At 37.2% G+C, this 24,182-nt stretch overlaps 1 protein-coding gene across 10 annotated transcripts in view; it reads left to right on the top strand.

Moving 5' to 3' along the window:
* PUM2 (pumilio RNA binding family member 2) overlaps window positions 1-24,182 on the top strand; it is a 68,607-nt gene that overhangs the window by 32,696 nt on the left and 11,729 nt on the right. For 4 of the 10 annotated variants that reach the window (XM_074538046.1, XM_074538041.1, XM_074538043.1 and 1 more), the window contains exons 7-13: window positions 267-360; window positions 2,181-2,306; window positions 3,468-3,607; window positions 5,290-5,428; window positions 12,370-12,513; window positions 13,530-13,811; window positions 18,497-18,733. In XM_074538046.1, coding sequence (XP_074394147.1) covers window positions 267-360; window positions 2,181-2,306; window positions 3,468-3,607; window positions 5,290-5,428; window positions 12,370-12,513; window positions 13,530-13,811; window positions 18,497-18,733 — 1,162 coding nt within the window. The remainder of the gene's footprint in view (window positions 1-266; window positions 361-2,180; window positions 2,307-3,467; window positions 3,608-5,289; window positions 5,429-12,369; window positions 12,514-13,529; window positions 13,812-18,496; window positions 18,734-24,182) is intronic. The other 6 variants (XM_074538042.1, XM_074538044.1, XM_074538045.1 and 3 more) reach the window with 3 other exon arrangements.

The raw sequence follows: 24,182 nt of genomic DNA on the forward strand, positions 1-24,182 counted from the left end.
TCTAAGTTGTTGATTGTCCTCTTGATAATCCGTCATTTCAACATGCAGTGCATTGAATATTATTTTGTCTGTGACTTAGTCAAGGGCAAATAACTGCATAATTAGTGTAGAAGAATATTATTGCATAATTTTCTAGTTTAGTAACTTGCTATTACGGAAGCTTGGTTTGACATATTTTTTTTTCCGTAAGCAAATCCAAGTATATTATAGCCCTGACTTTGGAAAACTGAAATGCATCCTTTTTTTCTTTTTTTTCTTCCCAATAGCTTTTCCAGAGGACTAATGCTCTGACCGTTCAGCAGTTGACAGCAGCCCAGCAGCAGCAATATGCACTGGCTGCAGCTCAGCAGCCACACATAGGTGAGGTTTCTGCACAATGCAGCAAGTGTCCCTGGCAAAGTGGGTGTGTTGTTTTGATAGACTCCTTTCAATTTACCCTGTCTTCTCATTCAGATAGATACTGATCACTTGGCCCGTTGCAATGGTTCTCATGAAAACTGCTCAGAATGACTGCTTATGACTGTACTGTCCTTAGTGGATGTTTTCTGTTGTAAATCTCCCCCTTTGGACAGTTGTATACAAAGAAATAAAACTTGTATTTTTGCTTCTGTAGCATAACAGTTCAATGTTGGTGGGAGTAGAAGTTAAAAATGCTTACTGCTGTAAGCAGTAATAGAAACACTAGCTTTATATACTAAAATCCAGTAAGCAATTCTAAGATTCTATTGCAGTTTAATATTTTTAGTAATCCAGTTAAAAACCATGGCACAGTAGAATTTTGAAATCATACTGTTGTGTTGATTAAGTTTTAATTTTTTCTTGTTAATGGCACCATTTAAGCAGCTCTTTCTTCTTGCAGGTACCCTAATGAGCTAATTCTTTAGCAGGCATTTTTTCAGTGCCTTTAGTTCAGTGAGTTAGTTAAATACACCAAGTTCTTCAAGTGCTGCAACTCATCAAGGAGCCTTCATTTCAGTGACAGCAATTTTATGTTCCACTGTGGAGAAGCTGTTGGTGTTTAGGGGAGGGAGGTTGGAACACACATGGAAGCAATTCCTTGTTTAAGGAAGGGAGGTAGTTGGGGTTTAAAGATTTCTGCCTTCTCCACTGGGCTCTCCTCTGAGAAAAAAAGGATTCTCAGGATCAGATGGGCAGGCAGAAGTAGGAACTATCTCCAGTGGCTTGTGTCCATGCTCTCCTGCAAATAAGTTTTCCCACCAGCTTGTTGTTTAGGTGGGTTGTGAGGTCTGCTTAGACTGGGATCAGCAGCCTATAGTTGGGATTGAAAAGTGACAGCTCTTCACAAATACAGCTGGAAGCATGGCAGATTGAGATGTTTGTGTGAGTCTACAGGTCCTGTCCTTGGCTTCTAAACTTTGGAGAAGCCTCTACTTTGTATGAAGTGCTGACTGAGTAGTCAGCTGAAATTTTTCTCTTTAAAATGCAGCCTCTTCTCATGTGCATATTAATAGAAATTTATCAAGAAATATTTGGAAAGAGTGACATAGTTTGATGTGCCTTGCTTGCTGCAACAGTTGCTGACTCAGTGTTGGATAAAGTGCGTGAATCCGACCGACTGGGGAAACTCTGGGTAGTGATGCTTTGTTTGCTGAGTTTCTGGAATTGTCTCTGCAACTGTCAATTCTGCAGTTGGAATTCCATTGCAATTCCTGTATCAAATTAGGATTCTTGGGAAGTAAGATTAGCATCTCATGTCTGGCTGTTTAAAAGCTAGGTGTCTGACTTAAACTATCTGGTTACATTTTTTCCTAATTGTCAGTGAAGAGATTTTTGTCTCTAGCAGGTGGTTTATTTCATCTGGCTGATTCACTTCACACACTAGATGACTTGCAAGATTAGTTTAACTTTCAGATAGGTAAAGTTGGGCAAGATAAATTCCACTTTGAATAATCCCTTCTGTGTAAGGATGGATAGACGCATATGAGATAAAGCTCCTTGGAGTCTTACAAAACAAAGCTGTTAGGCTTTGGGATTAGTAAGAAAGGACTGATGAGAAGACATAGAAGTGTTGATTTATGTACTTATGTACCTGGTCTTAAGAGCTTCCAAAGTACAAGCAGTTCTGATTTTAACAGATAGGCTGTGTGTTTTGGGTGGTGTGAATATGATGGTGCTTGCTAAGAATGTTGGCTGTAATGAAGCTCTGTTTGTTACTGCAGCAGGCGTGTTCTCCGCAGGCTTGGCCCCAGCTGCTTTTGTGCCAAACCCCTACATTATCAGCGCTGCTCCTCCAGGGACTGACCCGTACACCGCAGCTGGATTAGCTGCAGCAGCTACCCTGGCAGGTAACTGAACACTGCAAGTGTCTGTCTTGATAATGCAACCGAACAAAAAGAGAAAAAAACATTGAAATCTGTCCTGTTTATTCTCTGCAAATGTAGTTCTGGGAAGGAGAGACTTGTAAAAAAATGAATACTGCCATTTTGAAAATTCTTACTACAATAGAAAGATTTTCAGTTTGTTATATATGGATTCCAAGTTTCTCTTGCTGCTGGACTTCCATATACAAAATTTAGGGCTTTTTTTCTGTTCTAAAAGTGTTTATCCTTAATAAGGTGAATCTGACTTTGACAGTATGTATTGTTTTCAAAAGATGTGACAGCTAGCCTTTCCTTGTATATTTTTACTCAGTGCATTAATTTTCTAATTCTAGCTTTTCTCATTCTCAGTAGGCATGAGAATAAAGATGGTCTCCAGCATGCTAAAAGGCCCAGACAACAGTGAAGCATAGGAAGATCTCTTAAGTTACTAGATACCACTGTGCAACACCATGACTGAGTATTCCAGTCCTAGCTAGTGCTCAGACGTGTGCATACCATTAAAAAAAAAACACACTCCTTTGTTTCCACATGGTGTTTCACGGGAAGGCAGTAGAGAAAACTAAAAGACATGTATACATAATGGTTTATATGTACAGTCCTACGATACAGAGAGATTATTCCTCTACAGGTTCCTCAGCAATAGACTGGAAGAGTTAAGTGTGCCCACTTTGAGGAGCATCATGTATATGCAGGGGAGGCACAGGCAATAGTGTTTATAAGCAAGGGCATCATACAGAAGGGTGGAATCATAGATTATCAAAGTCTCAGTACATCACTATCAGGAGGATAAATTTTGTTCATACTATGATGTTCTGAAATGATCTTTTCTTCCAACATAAAAACTGGTTTTGAATGTTCTTTGGTACACAGACTCTGAATGCTTTAAGGTTTTTCTTTGTCATCTGAGTCTCACAAGGGAATTCTTTTTTTCATAGAGATATGGCTTGTTGTGAATTTTTAAAATTCACTCATTTGTATTCATGTGTCATTTTAGCTACTGTGGGATTTTTTTCTTTTTAATACTGATTTCTCTTCTGTAACTGAGAAGATGGATCAATGAGGGATGCTACAAACAGTATTTTAAGCAGTTGCACTAGATGGAATAATCATGCTTTCTGGTTTTAGGTCCTGCTGTGGTTCCACCTCAGTATTATGGTGTTCCATGGGGGGTGTATCCAGCCAATTTATTCCAGCAGCAAGCTGCAGCAGCAAATACCACAGCAAATCAGCAAGCAGCTTCCCAGGCACAGCAGGGACAGCAGCCGGTACGTTCAGCATGAAAAGCAGAGCTGTCTTACCTTAACATCCCAGTGTGTAAGGGTCAGCTGCTGGAAAATTGTACATCATTCAGATGTTGCATTTTATTGTATAATAAATGAATGTTAAAAACTCTCAATTTTCTTATTCATTGTCACTGTCTCACACCATGTTAAAGTTATTTTGCAGTCTCGGTTCTTGAAACAACAAGCATTTAAAATGATTCCTTTCTTCCAGTTTTTATTATGTGTGTAGGTGATGCTTCCTGTGTAGTAAATTAATGTAAAGTTTAATTTAGAAAACTGACAGAAAGGGATGAAAAGATACATTCGGGTAATTTTAGGAGGATATTATTCCTTTTAAGCTTGGGGAAAAACAGATCTGTGTTTTCATGAATTAGCTGGAAGACTGAATGTTACACATTTTTCTGTCCCTTTAAAAAGTAGGGAAATAAAGGTGTTACCAGTAGTTTTGTTGCTTCACAGGAAGGAAGGATTGCCCAGCTTATTTTTCTGTGACATTAATTGTATTGCAGCATCACCATGTGCCATATGGTGTTTTTGTCTTGATGAAGCAAGACTAAGCAATTGTCACAACAATCTGTTGAAAATTCAGTTTCTTTAAGTATTTCTTGAAAAATGCTAATTTTGTATTGTTCCTCTGGATACATTTTTAAACTATTGTATGAGTTTTCAGTATAAATGAATGGCAATTTTGACAAAGGAAAACCCCAAATTTTACAATAACTTTACACTTGAATGAATGCAAGCCTTTCAAATTTTTTACCAGCAGTATGGTTAATTTCAATGCCATTCTTAGAAATGTAACTTAAGAAGTCTGAGATACCGTTAATTCCAGGGGTTTCATCACTGTTTTATGTTCAAGTGGATATTTCTTTCTACTGATTGTTTTTTATCAGTGACCTGCATTGGTAACTGAATATATATTGTCTCTGCAGTTTCTTTTTGTTTTCTCTATAAAGTTAATACTGATTTATGCAAATAACATATACAGTTCTTTGTGGGAATATATTGTGAGTTGTATTTTTCGCTTATTTCGAACCTGAAAAAGCTGATTTTAACCAAGAGGAATAGAGTAGTTGCAAGAATTTAGATTGCTTTTCAATCAGATTCCTGGAGATGTGCTGTCAGAACATAATAAAATATGCCTGTGTTGCATGGTGATGGAGTGTTATGTGAATGTTTAAAACTTAGTGGGTGCATTATTTACAGCACTGTTGGCAATGGAGTGTTAATTATTTAGACAAGTTACTACAAGTGCTGAAATACTCAGATTTAAATCATTCAATTGCCTGGAAGTAATGTCAACAAATGTGTTTATCAAGGAAGGTCAGGTGTTCAGTTAATAAATAATGTAGGTTGTAAAATGTATCACTCTTACAGATTTTCTGCCTTCCTGTATACTCATTACCATTGATGGAAGATACCTGAGTCCTGATGTCCAAAGCAGGGCAGATATTTTATGGTCTCACTGGTCAACAAAATGGTGTATACCTTTTATTCTTTGTATGTGTATATTCTGGAAACCAATGAGGTGCGGGATTCCCAAAGTGAAAATCAGGGCTGTGAGGCATCAGATGCTCAAAGCAACTGTTCTAGACCTTTGTTAGCACATAATAGATTGGCTTCCTTACCTTTTAAGGAAGGGGTGTTGTGTTGGCCTTTTCCAGGTCCTGCGAGCTGGAGCAACTCAGCGCCCGCTCACTCCCAACCAGGGGCAGCAAGGGCAGCAGGCAGAGTCACTTGCAGCAGCTGCAGCAGCAAATCCAGCTTTGGCTTTTGGTCAGGGTCTTGCTACAGGCATGCCAGGTATGTATGTTATCAGTGGATTAAGAGACTCACAGAAAGTAAGAATATTGGTGGTTTTAGGTAACAGATTGACAAAGTGCTGTTCCATTTACAATGAGCTGCTTAGAATTGAGTTTTATAGTTTTGTGTTATTCAGTTGGTTTAAAATACTGGCACAGTCATTTTAGAGCACAAGAAGCTCCTCTAGTATTTGTTATTTGGAACATTTTCTCTGTGTTTGCTGTTGTAAATGTATGCACAAGAAATAAAGATTTTTGCAAGGTAATTTCATATATAGTGAAGCAACTACATGCTGTCTTAAAAGTCATTTGTTCTCTGGTTCCTCTGCAACAGGAAGTATTGCGTTTTGCTAGAATAACTTTTTTGGGGGGCATAATATCATCTAAAATTCAGAATCCAAAATTAAGACATTTTTTAAAAATTACTGCTTGATCATATCTGAAGATCACAAAATGCTTAGAAACATTCCAAATGTTGGAGCCTCAGATTCTTCTAGTGTTCATGGCTTCTGACTTCCTGAGAAGTGGTTCATGTGTTGTGGAGTGGTTAGGTTGAAGTTCAATATCTAAGTGTTTGGTACAGTTACCTGAGCAAGAGCAGTTTCAGTATACTTGGCCATTCCTCACTATGAAGGTTAAGGTTTTTGCATAGTTGAGTTAAATCATGTTGATCCATTCCTTTGACCTGTGCAAGTTCTCTCGTTTGTCGACACCACTGTGAGATGTCCTGCAGCCTGGAGCCAGAATCGTTCACTACGTGCTCTGGGGCTGCATCGTGCACTTGGCCTCCCATTAGCACGTTTTTGATTCTAGCTGCAGAGCAGACTGGCTATGGTGTTTTTCCTGTCTGTTTTCTTTTATAACTGCAGTTTCTATTTCTTCTCATGCAGTAGTTATCTTCAGCTTTTAGCATCTTTCTCCTAAAAATGAGGAATCATCAAAGTACAGTCCTGGTACCTGCCACCTGCCAGGTGGTACTTCTGCACCTCACCGAAGCAGTGAATAAGGGTACAAACACTAAGGCATGTAAGAGATGTTATAACCATCTTTGCACAAGCCTCAAAGGCTTAGCTATAAAATTTTTGGTTTTGAGAGGGGGTGTGGTGTACATTTTTTATGGTTACTTGTTAGTTCTTTGGATCTGGAGTAGTAGCTGTCTTAAGAGTAGTTCTTAAAACCCGTAAACCCCACCCAGATGGATGATTGAAAGTAATACTGAGTGGTCAGATACATAACCTCAGTAGTGTAAGAGCCTGTCCTTTGAAGAAGGTACTGGAAGACTTTTTTTCCTCTTCCACAAGTCCTAAAAGGTTTTCCATGAGGGCGGGAGCCTTTTTATTCAGTTTCTGTTGTAGGCTCCTGCTTTATCCCATCTGATGCTTCAAGCCTGGATGGCCAGAGAAGAACTTCATTCTTCTGAATATATTTCAGACTGTTGTATAATAGGAATTGTGTGCAACTGACTTAAGCTTTACCAACCACACTATTACAGGGAATAGAGCTGAAAATATAAAGACATTTTTTCAGTCATCATCAGATGGATTTGTAGTGACTCAGGAGTGCTGGTGATTCCTCTTTTTAGCTTAAGAAGAATATAAAATGAGGAAATGAAATATGTGGGAATCTTGTTACTTCAGCTCTTCTTGAGAGAGATGCTTGGGCTCCATTTATAAGCAAAGAGAAATAGGAACTTTTACTCTTGGTTTGTCTGCCTCTATTTTAGTTTCCTGATTTAGGATAAAGTGAGTTTGGCTCTAGAGATGCCTTTTTCTATTACCTTACTATAAAATTGAATCTGGATGACTAAATAATACCTAGATACCAAAATGTGATTCAATGAATCCCAGATAGCAACCACTGAGCAACACCTGTAATAAACAAGATTTTGTGTGTAATTCATTTTTCAATGGACTAAGATGTTTTACAAGAATATGAAGGTCCAAATTGAGTTTCAAGCTTTTAAATACTCTTTACAGAAAGGATATTTGTAGTTTGCTTCACTGTGAACCAGCAAATCAGAATATATTGATCAGCTTGTCCGTGCTGCTGTCTTGAAATTATTTTAGCTGCTTTCTCCTTGTCACAGCCTTTATGTTGGATGAAATTCATGTTATCCCAACTATTTGAAGGCTTTATTTTGAAATTTGATGTTTCAGGTGTTTTTTGTTAGCTGTTAAGGAAGATGTATTCCTGCATCACTTAAGGTACCTATCTCATTCTGTGTGCAGAGAGAAGGGGCCTGAAATCCAGGTTACTTTTTCACATAATGGTACTGTTAGGTCTCCTTTCAGAAATCATGGAAGGATAGAATGGTTTGGATTGGAAGGGCCCTTATAGATCATCTCGTTCTAACCCCTTGCCATGGACAGGGAACTTTCCACTAGACCAGGTTTCTCAGAGCCCCATCCACCCTTGTTTTTGAACACTTCCAGGGATGAGATGGCAGCAGCCTCTATGGGCAACTGTTCCACTGCCTCACCACCCTCACAGTAAAGAATTTGTTTCTAATATCCCATGCAAAACTGCACTCTTTCATTTGGAAGCCATTCCCTCCTGTTCTATCACTTCATACTCTTGGAAAAAGTCTCCAGCCTTCCTGTAGGCCCCTCTGGGTGCTGGAAGGCTGATAAAAGGTGATACTTGAGGTTCTTTTTTAAAACCACTTAATGTGAAGTGTACTTTGCATTGAAGTTACACAATACCATTTTAAATTCTTCCTATCCTAATATTGAGCAAGTCATTCAATAACAAAGATTCTGAAAAAACAGAGTGTTTCTGCCTTCATATATGTGTGCAGAAAGTATCAGAGGGTATTCCCAAATTCATAGGGCAATTAGTATACATTCTGCTTATGAGTAGAACCAGTTCTCATCACAGGCACCTTCTGGACTTGACTTAATCATCCAAAGTCGGGAGTCTGCTTGAGACTTCAGCTGTCTTAAGGAGTCAGTGGAGATCTTCCTTGTGCAGTTGCTGTAAAGAGACTGCAGAGCTGCTCAGCTTACCCAGAAATAGATGTCTGTAACAGCAGGTCAGCCAAATCCCACCAGAGGCTCCACTGACTGCACTGGCTAGGTCAGATACAACTTGGTTTTATGGAGCTCACACAGTAAAGCTGTCATGGTGCATCTGGCTTGCAGGTGGACATGTAAAGTGAGTAGTCTGGGAAAAAACACCCAAGTAAAAAGCATTAAAATCAACAGTTTCTGTCCATTGGCATAGCATTTTTTGGTTTTATTACCTAGAGGAATTTGGAGTGTGACATTGCAGTGAGAAGTATGAAATAGAAGTCAGATTTCATTGTGTCAGATATACAGTGTAGGCAAAGTTACAGTGGTTACAGAAAGTATAAATGGGTTACTACCTGGATAGTAAGTTCTGAATTTGATTTTTGTGAGGATGTGCAGAGATAAGGCTGAGCATGTCTTCCTCAGTACAAGCAAAAGGTTATAGGGGTTCAGGTTTTGGACAAAGAGAATTGGGGAGGGTAGAGAATGGAATTTTTAAAAGGAGCAGATAATTGAGTTGGCAGTAAGGAGTGTCACAGCTGTTAAACTGTGTAGAGACAAGTGGCAAACTGGCATATATTTGGATGTCATCACTGAGGGAAGTTGCACTGCTGGATGGATAAGGGCAGTACTAAGGATGAGCTGCATGAGCCAAGAGAACAGATTTCATTTCCTCTCATTCTGTAGGTATATTCAAGGTTTGTGTGACAAGAATCAAAAAGTTTTTCAGAGTCTGGTTTCTGGAGACATTCAGAAATCATTTCAGCAAAACACCAGAGTTTTAAACTAGATTGTTTACTTTCACATTCCCTGCTGATACAGAGACAGTATAGATAGAGCAATTGAACTCTAAAATAAAAGGTGCGATTAGGAACTGATTAGGAAACAGTATGTTTTAGTTTTCTTACTGCATGGGAACACCACAGAGAACTTGAATATGAAGGCACTGAAGTAAGATTGATAATTGTTAATTTTGAGGGGAAATTGCACAGCCACAGGGACAGATGATTATGTGATGGAAGGTAATAAAATCTGAAACAGGAAGAGAGGGAATTAGAGAAGAGATCTGCCAAGTCATCACCTTATCTCTGATATGAGAGAAGGCAGGGGAAGTTTCTAGATTTGTGCTCAGATTTCTGGGATGAGGCACAATTTGTGGAATTGTGGAAAGGAAAGGAGAAGCTCTAAGTTTGTTGTGAGAGCTCTTCCTCAGTTATTTAATTTTATCTTGGATGGTCTCTCTGAAATCTTATTTTTGATATCAAAGCAAAAAAATTTATACCTTTGAGGCTGCAGATTCACTTAGCAAGGTTTTAGCAATTTCACAAATAGCCAGTCCTATATTGCTTTGTTGTGGTAGATTTCAGAAAGCTGAGGCCTACTTTGGTTCAGAATGTATTTCAGAAATTGGAAACAGAAATGAACCCATCAGTTCTCATTCATATCTTTACCCTTCTGTGGCAGTATCTGGATGCTACTGACCTAGCTTATCATGACTTATTTTAAATGTACTGTCTGTGGGTGGATCACAAGTTCATATAATGTCAGGGAAGTATCAAGAGGGCTTGGTCATCTTGTAATGTAAAGAGCAAGGGCAAATTGCTTCAGGTTTTAAATTTAGCAGTCATATGAATAAATTATTTTAGAAAATCCAACATTAATTAGATAATAATGCATTAGTATTAATTTCAGTAAACTTAATTGATGCAAAGTGGAAGTTATCTCCCCTGCCTCCCTCCAGATATTTTGCATTGGAAAATAGGCTTGTTTACATTGTGAGCTTGAAGTCATATAAAAAGCTGTATGTTAGCTTCAGATGAGTGAAAGGGTGTAAACATAAAATCAGTGGGTGTTTTATGCAGTTATACTTCAACAGTTACAGCATTATCCTTAGGTTTGTGCATTTGAAGAGGGTAGGTGGGCAGAGTAAATACTGCTAAGCATTAGCGAATTCTGCGTTCTGAAAATGTGGTTTTATAAGATACAGCAGAAACAAACAGCAGAACCAACATGTTATATCAGTTCAACCTGCTACAAGTAGAAGCAGAAATTATGTAGGTATTAGTAATTAACATGGCTAATGTGTGCAGGAACCTGTGTTATTATAATGAGCTTTTGTACTGTGTCACTAATCCCATATTTTGTGTTATCTGCAGAACTACAGTGAAACAGACAATAGTTTGTCACCTTTCCCTACCTTGGGAATGTAGCAACTTTTCTTAGTAGTGGAAGGGGTAGAGCAGAGCACGTTTTTGTAGGTGGAAGAGGCAGTGGCACCTCTAGCAAAGTATTTCCATCTAGTTCAGTGTAAGAATGTGTTTTGGTTGGTTTTAACTGGCCAAATTTTCAGACAAATTATGTGGAAGGCAGTTGTCTTCTTGTGCTGTTGGTGGGAAAGAGAAGGTAGATGTGCCTGGAATGCAAAGCGAGTAGTGAGCAGTGAGAACAAACAGGTTTAGAATTAGAGCAATTATGATTTTTCATAACCAGTATAATGCATTCACTTCCAGAACTGTGAATTGAACCTAAAAATCTGGATTTTCATTGCTCCTGTCCTGTTCAGTGCTGCCTGAGTCTCCTTCATATCTTCATATTATCTTATCTTAGTGTGTGAGAATTTGGACCTGTGTATCCATCTTCCCTGCAGAGCACTGCACCCACCAGGCCAGAAGGCAGATGATGTTTCCACCTCTTTTTTTGGATTGTATCTAGGCAGAGGAGATCAGAGATGTTTTAGAAATTGAGGATGAGAAAATATGACTTGGAAGGCTGGTGACTATGGTACTCACCTTAAATCAGAGGTCCAGTTATGTTCAGGTCCATATGTATTTCAGAGAGAAATCTGCTAGACCTAGTTCTGAACATACAAGGCAACTGATGGGAATAGCTGACTTAAAATAGAATGCAAAATCTTTGTTCTTACATAGAACAAAAATAGATGTGTGACTTTTGCAATCTTGTCTTTTTTCTTAATACTGTTAGTATATATTTGAACATGGGAGGAATATTGAAATTCCATTGGGTTTTATTTCATTGCTTCATAAGAATACTCAACCTAACAACTAGAAATTGTTGTATTTTAAATATCAGCATCCTTTCTTAGATTGTCGTAGCTTGTCTTCCATTTTTGAGAGATTTTTATTCCAATTCATCTACCTCAAAATAAAGTGTCAAGAGCTTTAAAATTAATTCTCGTGCTCTAGTTCTAAATAAAGGGTTGGTTTTTTTTTGCTTGGCTTTCTTTTGGATCTTCTGCTTTTCCTCATTCATATATTGTATCCTGTATTCCTTCGAACTGCTTGCTTTTCTTCTTTTTCAACTCCTCCTCCCTTTCTTCATCAATTCCAGTTCTTAACTGTCAACTGAATGAAGTGTTATGCTTGCATTACAGTCTTTTTTATTCCTGTGAAACTGGCTGGTCCAAGGTACTCCTGCACACACAGCATTCCTTTCCTAATGTGTTTTTTGCAGATGGACTTGAAGTGTGGTTAGGTAATGTGTGGAATTGCCAGACTTGCATTTAGCTTAGCCTTTTAATTGTACTCGTCTCAAGAGCTTCTCCATATGCAGAGGAGTACAAGAGAAAAGTATTTTAAACTACTGAAAGAAATTGATTTGATAATGGTTCAAATCTGCCAGTTGTGTTGTACCTGTACCTTCTCACTATGGTGTTAGAAACTTTAACCTTGACAGTAAGTTCAACTTTAGACTACTAATTTTAGCAGTTATTTTAGTTGTAAAATATAGCTTGAAGCATTTCTAAACCTTATTTTATCCCAGTATTTTATGATCTTTATTGCATTTGCTTTGATGTCCAGTTGATAGTCAGAGACTGTGGCAGGAATGCTGGTTTGTAGTTTGTGGTTAGAATATTTCAAGGAGAGAGGACATGAGCCTGTGTGTAGCACTGATCCTTGTCTCCTGTGTGGTGCAGGTTACCAGGTGCTGGCTCCCACTGCTTATTACGATCAGACTGGTGCCTTAGTCGTAGGCCCTGGAGCGAGAACTGGCCTTGGTGCACCGGTCAGATTGGTGGCCTCAACTCCTGTGCTCATCAGTTCTGCAGCAGCACAAGCAGGTAAATATTTAATCCTGCACAGAAGTTTCTTTCACTTCTCTATTGAATCTTAACAGTAATGTTGATTAATATTTGACATTGTGTTTTCCTGTGCATCTGTGAAGTTTTCTAGTTGTGAGCGATATACTGTGCGTGCTTGCTTTTTTATTCTGTCTTCTGTTCTTTCTCACAGATGGGATTTTCCATTTTTAATTGGAATTTACAGTCCTGTTCCCATACATTCACAGGCATGTTTCTGCAAATGTTACTTGTCAGATAGGAACATTTTCTCCTTCCTCTCCCCATGCATTATAACATGCACTTCTCATCAATCCCCTAAATGGTGTCCTCTAGGTAGCATCATTTCATTGCTTCGGCCTGGCAGAAGATGGACTGCCCTGGAACCTTGCTATGCTTTTCTCATGAAACTTCTTTTCTCCTGAAAAATGTGGCAAGGAGAAAGCTATGTATAGAATGGAAAGCAAAAGAGGAGAATTAGTTTTATCAAAACTCTCTAGTTTCCCTCTTTTTTACCAGTTGTAAGATCTAGTATTACTTTACTGAACCATTTATTGCATTTGTTAAATTAAAATCTAGAATATTAATCCTGGATTAATTAACTTAATCTGTTCAGAAAATTAGATTTTAAGTTAATCTATCTGCTTCTTTCTCTGTGCAGAACTTGCTTCTGACAGTAGCTGAAGATGTCTTTGAATGACTCTTAGCTGCAATTCTGCTACTGCAATTTTGGATATAAAAAGTTCAGTAAACAGTAATCTTACATGTTTACACTGGAAATTCCCTCAATTACATTAACAGTTCTGCAGCCTTGATTAGCCTAAAACATGTGTTGTCTTCACCCTTTTTCTTTGAGTAATTAAGATTGTATAATACTATTAAGTCTCTTAGTCCTTTAATATGTGAATTTCTGCTTGTTTTAAGAGGGCTTCAAGAAAATACAATTTAGTTCTGAATAATCCATTTTCAGTCAGCAATGTTCAAGAGAGTAATTGTGATTGAAAACGTGTGTTTTACAGCTGCAGCTGCTTCAGCTGGAGGAACAGCAAACAATCTCGCGGGAGCCACGAACGGTCTATTTCGGCCACTTGGTGCCCAGCCACAGCAACAGCAACAGCAAACAAATAGTAGCCTACAATCCAATTCATTTTATGGCAGTAACTCTTTGACCAATAACTCCCAGAGCAGTTCCCTTTTTTCACATGGTCCTGGCCAACCAGGAAGCACATCTCTTGGCTTTGGAAGTAGCAGCTCTTTAGGAGCAGCTATCGGCTCTGCACTTGGTGGATTTGGCTCATCAGGTAGGTTGTTAATATAGTGAGGACATTCTGTGAGACTTTTGTGCTAAGCAAAAAAATGTATCTGTATCAGGCATCATATATATACATACATTTCTAAAAAGAATGCAAAAATTGATTACGTAAGTTTAAAGCAAATTAGAGGGAGAAATAAAAGAAGTTTTAAAAATTTACTTGGGTTCTGTATAGAAGATGCATTTTTGAACAGTATCTTGTAGTCACAGGAATCTCCAAAATACTTTTCCATACTGATCACTGAACTGTGCCCCAGAAGTTTGTTACTGTTTCTGTAAGCTGCTTTTGTATTCAAGAAGGTCTTCATTCTATGGTTAAAGTAACAATTGATGATAGTGAAGATATACATTCTTTTGTTTTAATAATTATATCAGAAAAATTCCTAATTTTCTTACAGCCTATGACTTTCTAAATTTGATCGAATATCAAAGTGCTTGTTTCCATAACTTTTTTAAAGGATTTATAAAACAAAAATACCTAATACCAAAGAATAGTCCTTGTTAGCTCTAGCAGGTTTAATCTTGGTTACAGTTAAGCTAAATAGTTCTGTGCATGTTTGGGGCCTTTAATTATTTCAGCAGATACTCCTAAATATTACCAACCTGTTTATATTTAAAAAAAAATCATTCTGTCACATTTCTGCTCTAAAGCAGAAATTTCATATTCACAGTTTTTAAACATGCAAGGTAGGTTTGTTATATTTCAAATTCAGTTTTAGTAAAGCGAGATAAACATTTTTTAAGAAATTGCCTTTTGCTATTAATCTCAAAGTTTACAGCACTGAATTGCTTCTTATTGCTAATAATATTTTAATGAAATCAAGGGAGCATGTTTGATCTTGCATATTTTGCAAATGGGTAGAAATTGGGGGAATTTTATGCATTCTAACAATTCTTTGCAAAATTAAGGAAAACTAGTGCTAAAGAAAGCAACTTTTATAAAATGACAAAATGGCCTAATATATGGGGGAGAAAAAACAGAAGGAAAAGCACACCCTTCAGTGTTAAGTCATGGTAGTTGTTTGGTAACAGTGTGACTAGTGACATCAAATATGTTGCATACCAACACAGTTTTTTTGTCAGTGTTAATTTTCATAAAATAACCAGAAAAATTATTTACTTTAACACAACTAATGTTAGGAAGTCCAAAATCAGGTTTTTACACTGATCCTGTCCAGTATCTGATTTTAAAGAGGAGACCGGAAACATGCCATGTTCAATTAAAAAAAAAAAAAATTGAGGCTTTTCAGTAGTGTAGGTTTTCTTAATTTTTCCTTAATTTACAGCAAGTAAATTTTATTTACAAAATTGTGCTATCCAATATTACATAATATAACTTGTCCAGAGCTATTTGTAAGGTTTCAGTGAATCCTTAGCAGCTGTGTTTCACTCTAGGGACAGTTTCATTACAGTGGTAGATAGTCATAATAAATATATATATTTAATACCATGCAACTATTTAAGGTCTCTAGATAGAATAGATATAAGTCATAAAAGTTCTTATCCTGTGTTATCTGAAGAACCTCCATAGAACACAAATTTCAGTTGTGTATCTACTTAAGAAAATCAGCATAGCTTTTTCTGGCACAGGAGATTAAGCCTTTTTCTTGTAGCAAAGGTCAATTACAGAGCTTTATCCAAAGCCCTCAGCACAGAGAGCACATGCTGAAATCTTGGAGCAGTATCCAGGGTGAATTTAATTAGCATGGTAGTTTGCAGAGGGAAGCAAGAACCCTATGCTTTTGCAGTTTGAGAAGTGCTGATGAAAGGTGCTATCTAAACCTGAAATATTTTTCATCGTATTATTAGAATAAAAGTATATTGAAAGTGCCCTTCTGCCAAGTATAAATTGTACTTGCCCTAATAGCCACTTAAAAAATGCTTCCTGATTATTTATTTTTTTTTTTTTAAATTCTGGCCTGTGTGTATATATGAACTGAGTTTCACAAATGAGCACTTCAACAATTGGTATTCATGCATATTGAGGCAAATTAAAAGTTTAATTTTTTATGTGCCATGGTTTTAGCTTCTTTGTAACTCCCATCAGCGTGTTGAAAATGTTGAATTTCAGTTAAAATATAGCCATGAAGACTGATAGATGGCAGAACACATTTTGCCCTATGTTTTCAGTTTTTGCAGGGGGCAAAAATAGCTGCAAAAAATGTGAAGGTGAGCATGTTCTAGCTTGAATGACTGAACAAAGTAACGGCTGAAAGCAGCAAACATACCATATAAATGACTGTATGTACTCACAGTCTCTGTTCTTTTATAATCAAGTTATTCATACTCCATTTTAAAGGTTTAGGTACATGATGATAAGTCACTGCAGCTTAACAGGTAGCCAAGAATTAGATAACTGTGGCAGCTTTCCAGATGCCGCCTTCTGGCTTGTAACAACTGTAAAGGAATTGCATTAGATAGGGATGGGGGAAGAGGAGTAAGCCAATGCAACTTCTGTGTTTTGTGAGCTTTGCTTGTTTTGTGTGTGAAAATGCAGCTCAGCTGCTTTGTGGTAACTTGTTAAGCTGCAGTAATTTAGCTGAATAAGAAACACTGAAAGATGGAAAAATGGCAGTCCCTCATGTAGCATTGTATTAACATTGATATGGTTCACTGAGCCAGAGCCTGTAGAGCTGGTCTCAGAGCTTGAGACTACTTTCAACTGTTGCCTTAATTTGCTCTTCTGGTTTCTTATTCTCAGTCTCCTTGCCTAGTTAGTCCAGTATCTTTTCCTTCTGGTTTCTCCTCTAGTATCTCTTCCTTCCCAGTTTCCAGGCAACATTTATCTCCTGCTTCCCTCCTAAGTATGTTTCTGTTTCTACTTGTACTGTGTGATGTTCCCATCATCAGCTTACTATTCAGTCTTTTTGCCCCACAGTCACATACACCTTCTGCAGCCTAACTTTTCTTCAGATCTGCTTTCTTCTCATCCTCAGTCCCACTGAAAGTGCTTGCCACTTTTTCTTGCAGTCTCTTTGTTGGCTCCTTTGTCTTACCTTTCTCGCTTCCTTCTGTTTTCCTTTTTTCTCTTTCCCCTCTCCCTAGTCTACTTCTTGTGTTTGGCTTTTGTCTCCCTGCCACTTGAAATAGAAAACTTCCTTTCCTCATTGCCTCATGGGCCTTTCCAACACAAGGTGGAATCTTGGACAGCAGTTTCAGTCTGTTTTTGACATGACACACTTTAGTTCAATTGCAGGCACAACCTTAATCAACCATCTCAGACGTGCTGTGTATGGTCAGGAGTTTAAGTTTTCAGCCATGAGTCTGTAGCAGATCCATGCTGAACTTGGGTGAACTATGATTTTGCAAAGATTTTTAGTCTAGTCTAAGAGTGTGAAAATAAAGGTCTCCTGTTGCTGGCATATTTGGTCTGAGTGCATGAAAGCATCAACTTCTCAAAGAGGTAGCTAGATTATTTTGATAAAGATAAAGCACCTTTCTTTGCCAGTATTTCTGAAATGGCAGTGTTTAGACAAAAGTTCTGTTAAAAATTTTATCCAGGCAAGTTCCTGCCATGAAAAATATTAGCCAAGTTGTTAATGTTATGAGAAAACAAATTAGTGTCTTAAAAATGGAAAGTTTCAGGCAGCCTTTATATTGTTCTATGCCACCAGCTTCAGTAGGAAAGTACTTGAAAAGGACAAAGGTGATGGAAGTAAAAATTGTGACCTTTCCTTTTTAAGTTGAAATAGTAGTAATCAATTTTCCAAATTCAGCTAAGAAAGATATTTGTTGTTAAAATAGCCATAATCTTAGTTTGATTCATGATTATAATAATGTTCAATGTTTAAAACAGGGACTCTGGTCTAATACTTCACTAGTATGCAGCAGATACTAGAATTTAACATTTCTAAAAGCTTTTTATTGTTCTCCTAATTTGTCCTAGACTGTTCATCGCCCGGCTGAACGCTGCTGTGCAGGATAACCAGTCCTTCACTAATACACTGTTATCCAAAGCCTCTAGTCTAATTTGACTTTCAGAAACAGTGATAGCAGTAAAATCACGTTTTTAATTTCTCACTTAATTTTCCTATCTCTGCTGTGCTTCTCATCTTCTTTCTTGGCCTATTCCCTCTTTATAATATCTTTTCAAAACACTTCTTTGAGAGCCATAATTCTCATAGGGAATTTAAAGTAGTCATTTTTTTCCTACAGGTGAGGGGTTCACAAACAGGGAAGTTCAGAAACAGCTGAACATCAATATAAATTATTTTGTGAACCCTTAAACAACAACAAATTTCCTCTAGACTTTTTCCTGAAATGAGCATCACTGTCTGACTAATAATTTATGGTGGAAAAAAATTAACAAATAATTTAGCGGCAATATTTTTAGAATCATTTATCCAATAAAGTGACAGTGTAATCTGATCTTATAAATTCCATATTTGTCCCAAAGCCTGAAGTCAGGCATTTAAAACAGAGTACTGCAATATTACTGTGAGAAGTCTAGTGTGAAATGTTGAAAGACATGGACATTGGTGAAATTATTTGCCAGTGGTATGTTTATACCCACTTAGATTTACTTAAAAGCATGTGTGGTTATCACAGTGATTGTCTTTGTCATAACGATTGCTGTAATTATTGTGATCGCATCTGTTGTTGCCCAGCTGTAGTTGGGGATAGGTTTTATTCAGTTGACACTGTGTAATTAGGGTCTTTTTATTTCTTCTTCAGTTGGCAGTTCTGCAAGTAGTAGTGCCACAAGGAGAGATTCTCTATCTACTAGCTCTGACTTGTACAAAAGATCTAGTAGCAGCCTAGCACCCATAGGGCAGCCATTTTACAATAGTCTGGGATTTTCCTCCTCTCCAAGTCCAATAGGCATGCCTCTGCCAAGCCAAACGCCAGGACATTCACTTACGCCACCGCCATCACTTTCATCACATGGATCCTCATCCAGTTTGCATTTAGGTAAAAAAAACAAAAACAAAAACCAAAAAAACACTTTTTGTTTGTATGTGTGTATGTATTTCTATGTGTAAAATATATGTTGCATAAGAGATGTCACATTACCTTTGCTGTTAAACAGTTTTGTAATGAAGAGGGGCCATTCCTGGTGGTGAAGAGCATGTTCAGATGCTCAGTGATTTGACAGTGGAGGGCACTCAGCTTTTGGCAGTATCGGGCCAACAACTGATTTTTCTTCCCTTGTAGAAGCCCAGTAAGAATTATTGGTCCTTTTTCTATTATGTTTCCACAGTATGACAAGCAAAGGTGCATTATTTTTGTTTCTCCTCCACTGTGTTGCTGCTTTAATGACATTGTAGATGATGTGTTCAACAGTGAAGTGACTTTCATTAATGCCCCTTGCCATGATAAAGTAGAAAAGTGAGCAGTGCTCTCTCTCAATGTAAAATGTATTGAAAGGTGATTTTTGAATCAGTCAACCTCATGGCCCAATTACTTTGCCAGGAAGACAGTAATTTATCACCAGACTGATGGAAGGAGACAAAAAAAAAACATTTCTCAAAGAAGTAGCAAAGGCATTGTTAGTGGTGGCTCTCTGTTATCAGATGTATTTTTTTAAGGAATGCTGAAAATAATTTCTTGAATTTTTTTTTTTGGCTAGTAAGAAAACATGGGAGCTCAACCTTTCTTTAAAAAAAAGTTTAAAAAAATAAAGGATCTAAAGAAACCCCACCACCGTATACAGTATATTTAGAAGATAATGCCTCTAACCCGAGGTTACCTGGTACAGTTTTTCCTTTTCTGCTGCGAATATTTGCAGTCATTTAATTTAGATGCTAAAATCATACAGTGGAACTGGATTTAATTCAAGATTGAGTTGTCAGTTGCTCCAGTAACTGTTCAATGCACAGTTCCATGCTTGCAATAGGCAATCCCCTATACGTCTTAGTGCAAATAAAACAGGAAACAAAATTTTTAAATGCCTACCATAATACACCTTTAGTGAAAAAAAGTACGAGTAATTTGTATAACAAAGGTAAATAATTAAAATATATTACATTTGCAGTACAGTATCCCCTTCAAGGTTAAGTGCTGAATACCCAAAATAAAACTGGGCAAGGGGATGTTTCAGCACATTTTATTTTTTTTTACTTACCTTTTTTCCTTTTTCAGGTCTACAAAGTGCACCTTTGGGCTGAGACCAAGCATGGAAAGTTTCAGCCCAAATGGAGGCTTTTGAGAAAGTTCTGAACATCTGACAATGGGGTTATCATGGAAATCTTTTTCTTTCTTTCTTTTCAAAGTACTCTCACCATAGTTTTCATATTGCTGAAAACTATACTTAAACCAAATTTTGGAAGGCATTATCTAAAATTTAAAACATTCAAAGTTTTGTTTGTTTCACATTTGATAAATGTTAAAAGACTTTTTTCAGTTCTGAGAAAATAGGCTGTGATCAGTACAGAGGATTGCCTCTGTCAGCAGAAATTGTTAAATACTGACTTTGACCCATTTTGAACTGTTTGGCAGTGTCAACTAAGCCTAATACCTTGTTAAAATCATGTACTAGATCAGTGTGTAACTGCCAGAATATACAGTTGTACTCTGAAAATTGACACAACCTTGTTGGCTTCCATATGTCCTCTTCATCATCCAAATGAAGTGGACCTTGATTACTGATAAAAACTTTTTGCTATATTACAAAATCAGCCTGAAATTTGGAAATGGAGGACTTTTGGATATTTGCTCTCAGAAAAATACAGTAATCTTTTTTAGCCTTTCTGCCCTGTGCCATATTTTTGCACAATTGCATGCAAAGTGTACCATGTACAAGTTTAAGGTTATTTCTGAAGTCAATTGTCTGTCTTGTTATATTTATTCTGGTGTGTTCATCAACCACTCTTGGAAGCATGTTTTGTTCTCACATACAAAAAATAAAAAAATCAGAGGTTTCTCACCAAGTGAGAAGTTATACCTGAAATCAAACAGGGAGTCTACTTTAATAAGGGGTATGGTTACCATGTAGTCACTTTTCAGAGTAGAACAACATTGTAAGTTCATGTCTGCATGCAGTTTCCATTGGTATTCTGATAATGCCTGTCAAATGCAGCTCTCCCTCCACCTTCCAAACTTGTCCTGCCTGCTTGTATCAACAGGTTCAGCTAAGTTTAACTCTTGTTTTAAAATGGGCATCAAACTCAGTTGCTCCTGTTTCAGCCACCAGAATCTAGAGCACTATACTGGGAAAGGGTGCATGGTTTTATAACCCCTTTGTCAGACACTGCTGCAATTTGTAGCTTAAAAGAACAATTTCCCTTTTACAAGAAATTTTGTGATATTTTGCTGTTTTTCTCTTCTCACCAACTTTTATCCAACATCCTAAAATAGGAATGTGCTAATAACTTTGTGCTAGTGTCAGTTTTCCTGTATTTGAAGGGATTTGTCAGTTGTCTGTAACTGCTTCTTTACTGTAATCAGCTGGAGCAGTAAGGTCATGAATTTGAACTACCCTTTCACTCCCAAGTACAAGGAACTGCAAGAGGAAGTGGTTTTCCATTGTCATAAAAAATCCTTTTAGATTTGTTGTCCTTACCCTGTTTGATGGTACATTGCAGCAATTTGAGAATAGAGTTCTGGTGTAGAGTAGGATTTCTAAAATCTGGGCTTTTGGAGGTAATTGTTTCCTGTGTGTTGGGAGCCAGTCTTGTTAGCAGTTGGGATTGCTGTTTCACCTGCAGAGATGGTCATTCTGGGTAAGAGTAAAGGCCCCTTGGCAAAGCAGTGTGGGGAGCTTTGCATTGCCTCAGCTGTGCCCCTCCTCTGTAGGGCTGCAGGGAACCACTCGTTATAAACACATGCATTGATTCCTGAAATATACATAGATCTGTGTAATTCTGTTTTCCATATGAAGATGAAACTTTAAGCTTAGGATGAGCTGAAGCTGCTTTTTTACAGATGAGCAAATACTTAATAGAAATTAAGTTTAAAGCATTTACATACGTGTATGTGTGTTGCTAGAAAAAACTGCTGACCCATGTAAATAAGTTACTCTGCAGTAGATGTATTTTCTGTCTTTATTAGAAATAATTGAAAAAATACTTTGATAAATACTAACAGACTAATGCTGTCAAAATAAATGTGCCTGGATCTAGTTTTTAATGTTTTTTCATTTTCTCCTTAACACTAAATGTGTTAAGGAGTCAATAATTTAACATGCTTTGTGTCCTTGAAACTAGGCTCTGATTTAGATGTTCTATATCCCCTTTATATCTCTCTGCCTTTTCCTCCCTATGGATTAGCCATGGGGGGTTTAAGTTAAATTAAACTGTAAAACCATCTTAGTATTACTCAGTGCTTTGGAGGTCTTTGTTTTATGAGATCAGAAGTGATAGCTAATTGATTATCTGAAGAATGAACGGCACACTGCTTTATTCAGTAGGGTATGTTCCCCATATAACTGACAAGATACAGGCTATTACTTTCCTAGTTTGGTGAAGAAAATAGGCCATTGTACTCACAATTATATCTGCATGTAATAAGTATCTAAGACAATATGCCTTTATTTTGGGAGTTTTGCTGTTTTTCAAATCTGCAGAGTTGCCACTGAGCCCTAACAGTGCTGTAATTAAAGGTTATGTGAAAATAAAAGCTAATTACTAATTAAATTACTCTTTTTTATAATAGTATCCGGTGTTTTAGAAGGTTCTGCTTTCTGAGTACCACAGGTTTTTCTGGGCACAATGGATGTGCTTTCTTAGTACAGCCTTCCTGTATTATTGTCCTGCTTAACATGATTGTCTGAAATAGTCTCACAGGCTAGACAGGAGCCTCCCAGCTGCAGCATAGTTATCTTACAAGTCTTAAAAAGTGATGGTTCCCAAATTAGACTGAAAAAGGCTTTAATAATTCTCAGCAGGAAATGCATATTACACATAAATAGCACATTTGTTATAAGTTACCAAATTTCTATTTTACTTGCTGGATAAATTGTTTCATTTAATTTAAAGAAATGAAGGCTCATTAAAAAAAAAAAAACAAGCTGAAACAATTCCTGATTCATATGTTCATTTCTGTGACTATGTATGTTGACTGAGCATATGATCAAAACTGCCCTATTAGTTTCTGGCACACAATTGAGCATGTGATCAGTGAAGTAATAGTGATCCTGCAACAGGAAAGCAGCCTGTAAGTTCCTTTCAGCAGATGGGCTCTGGTGCCCTCTCGTGCTATTAAATAGTGTTACTGCACAGCACCTACAGGGGAGCCAGGATTGCACTGCTGTGCAATGTCTACATAGTCCAGATGAGAAATACCATCATTTCAGCTGCATAACTTTTTTTTTTTCCTGTAGAAGTCCATTCCTAGAGGAAGAATTATGGCAGACCATCACTCTGCACACTGCTTCACCTGCAGAATGTTGGGCGTTTCTTTTCTTTCTTTTTTTTTTTTTTTTTGTTGTTGTTGTTGTTAGTACCATAGTGTTTGTCAATGGAAACTAAAAACAATAGTTACAAAATTTTATTTTTCTGGCTGTAGAGAATTAAGAGGCCTTAATTTAAAAGAAAACCTAGTGATTTTTAAAAGGTACTATGGGACATAAAGTATTTATTGATGTTTGTCACAGAATTTTGAAGACTTAATTATAAAAATAAGTACTAATTATTTCTATTTTAGGGCATAGTACTATATAGTGCAATAAATGTTATGCTTGATGTGTCTTGCAGAGCACTAACGTTTCAGATTCTGGTACTAGAATTTGACCTTTTGAGAAAGATAACTTCACCATCAATACTTTGCCAGTCCACTGTAACACTGCTGTTGCCTGGCCTTATAAATACTTGGAACCAAATGAAGGATTGGCTAGGGCACAGTCAGCTGGGTTTTTTCTTTATTTTTTCTTTTTTTTCCTTTTCCTTTTTTTTTGCTTTTTTTAAAAATTAAGTTTATACTAGAGCACCATTCAAACAGCACGTACTGCAATTTGTTTTAAATTCAAATGTAGATATTCATTCTGTTGACTTTGAAAGGGCTTTGATTACAATGTTACTTCCTAGACAGGGAGACACAATGCTTTCCTTTTCCAATTCATAGTCAGTACTTTCAGTGAGTATTTGGTTTTTTCTTTCCTCAGTTTGGTTTTAGTAGTAGAATTGAGGTTTCTATGTGGGAATTATCTTTGAGTATTTCTGCTTGTAGTATAGTAAGAGTATTTCCCTAAAAAATCATACAGCAGTTGGGAAAAATGCTTTGGATGCATTTTATGATAATTGCTGCCTTTTGTGGAGTGGAGGGAAGAGGCATGCTGGAGGAGTTCAGGGTGACCCACACTGATCAGAGAGCAGGGTGTGAGGGGACATGCACAGGACTGTAGAGTGACAGGAGCTGTAGGTGGAATCACTGGCAAACAGGAGCAGGACATAGACACAGGAAGGCAATTCAGTTCTTAGAAAGT

This window comes from Zonotrichia albicollis, chromosome 3 (assembly GCF_047830755.1).
Source record: "Zonotrichia albicollis isolate bZonAlb1 chromosome 3, bZonAlb1.hap1, whole genome shotgun sequence".
In the NCBI taxonomy this organism is placed as follows: Eukaryota; Metazoa; Chordata; class Aves; order Passeriformes; family Passerellidae; genus Zonotrichia; species Zonotrichia albicollis.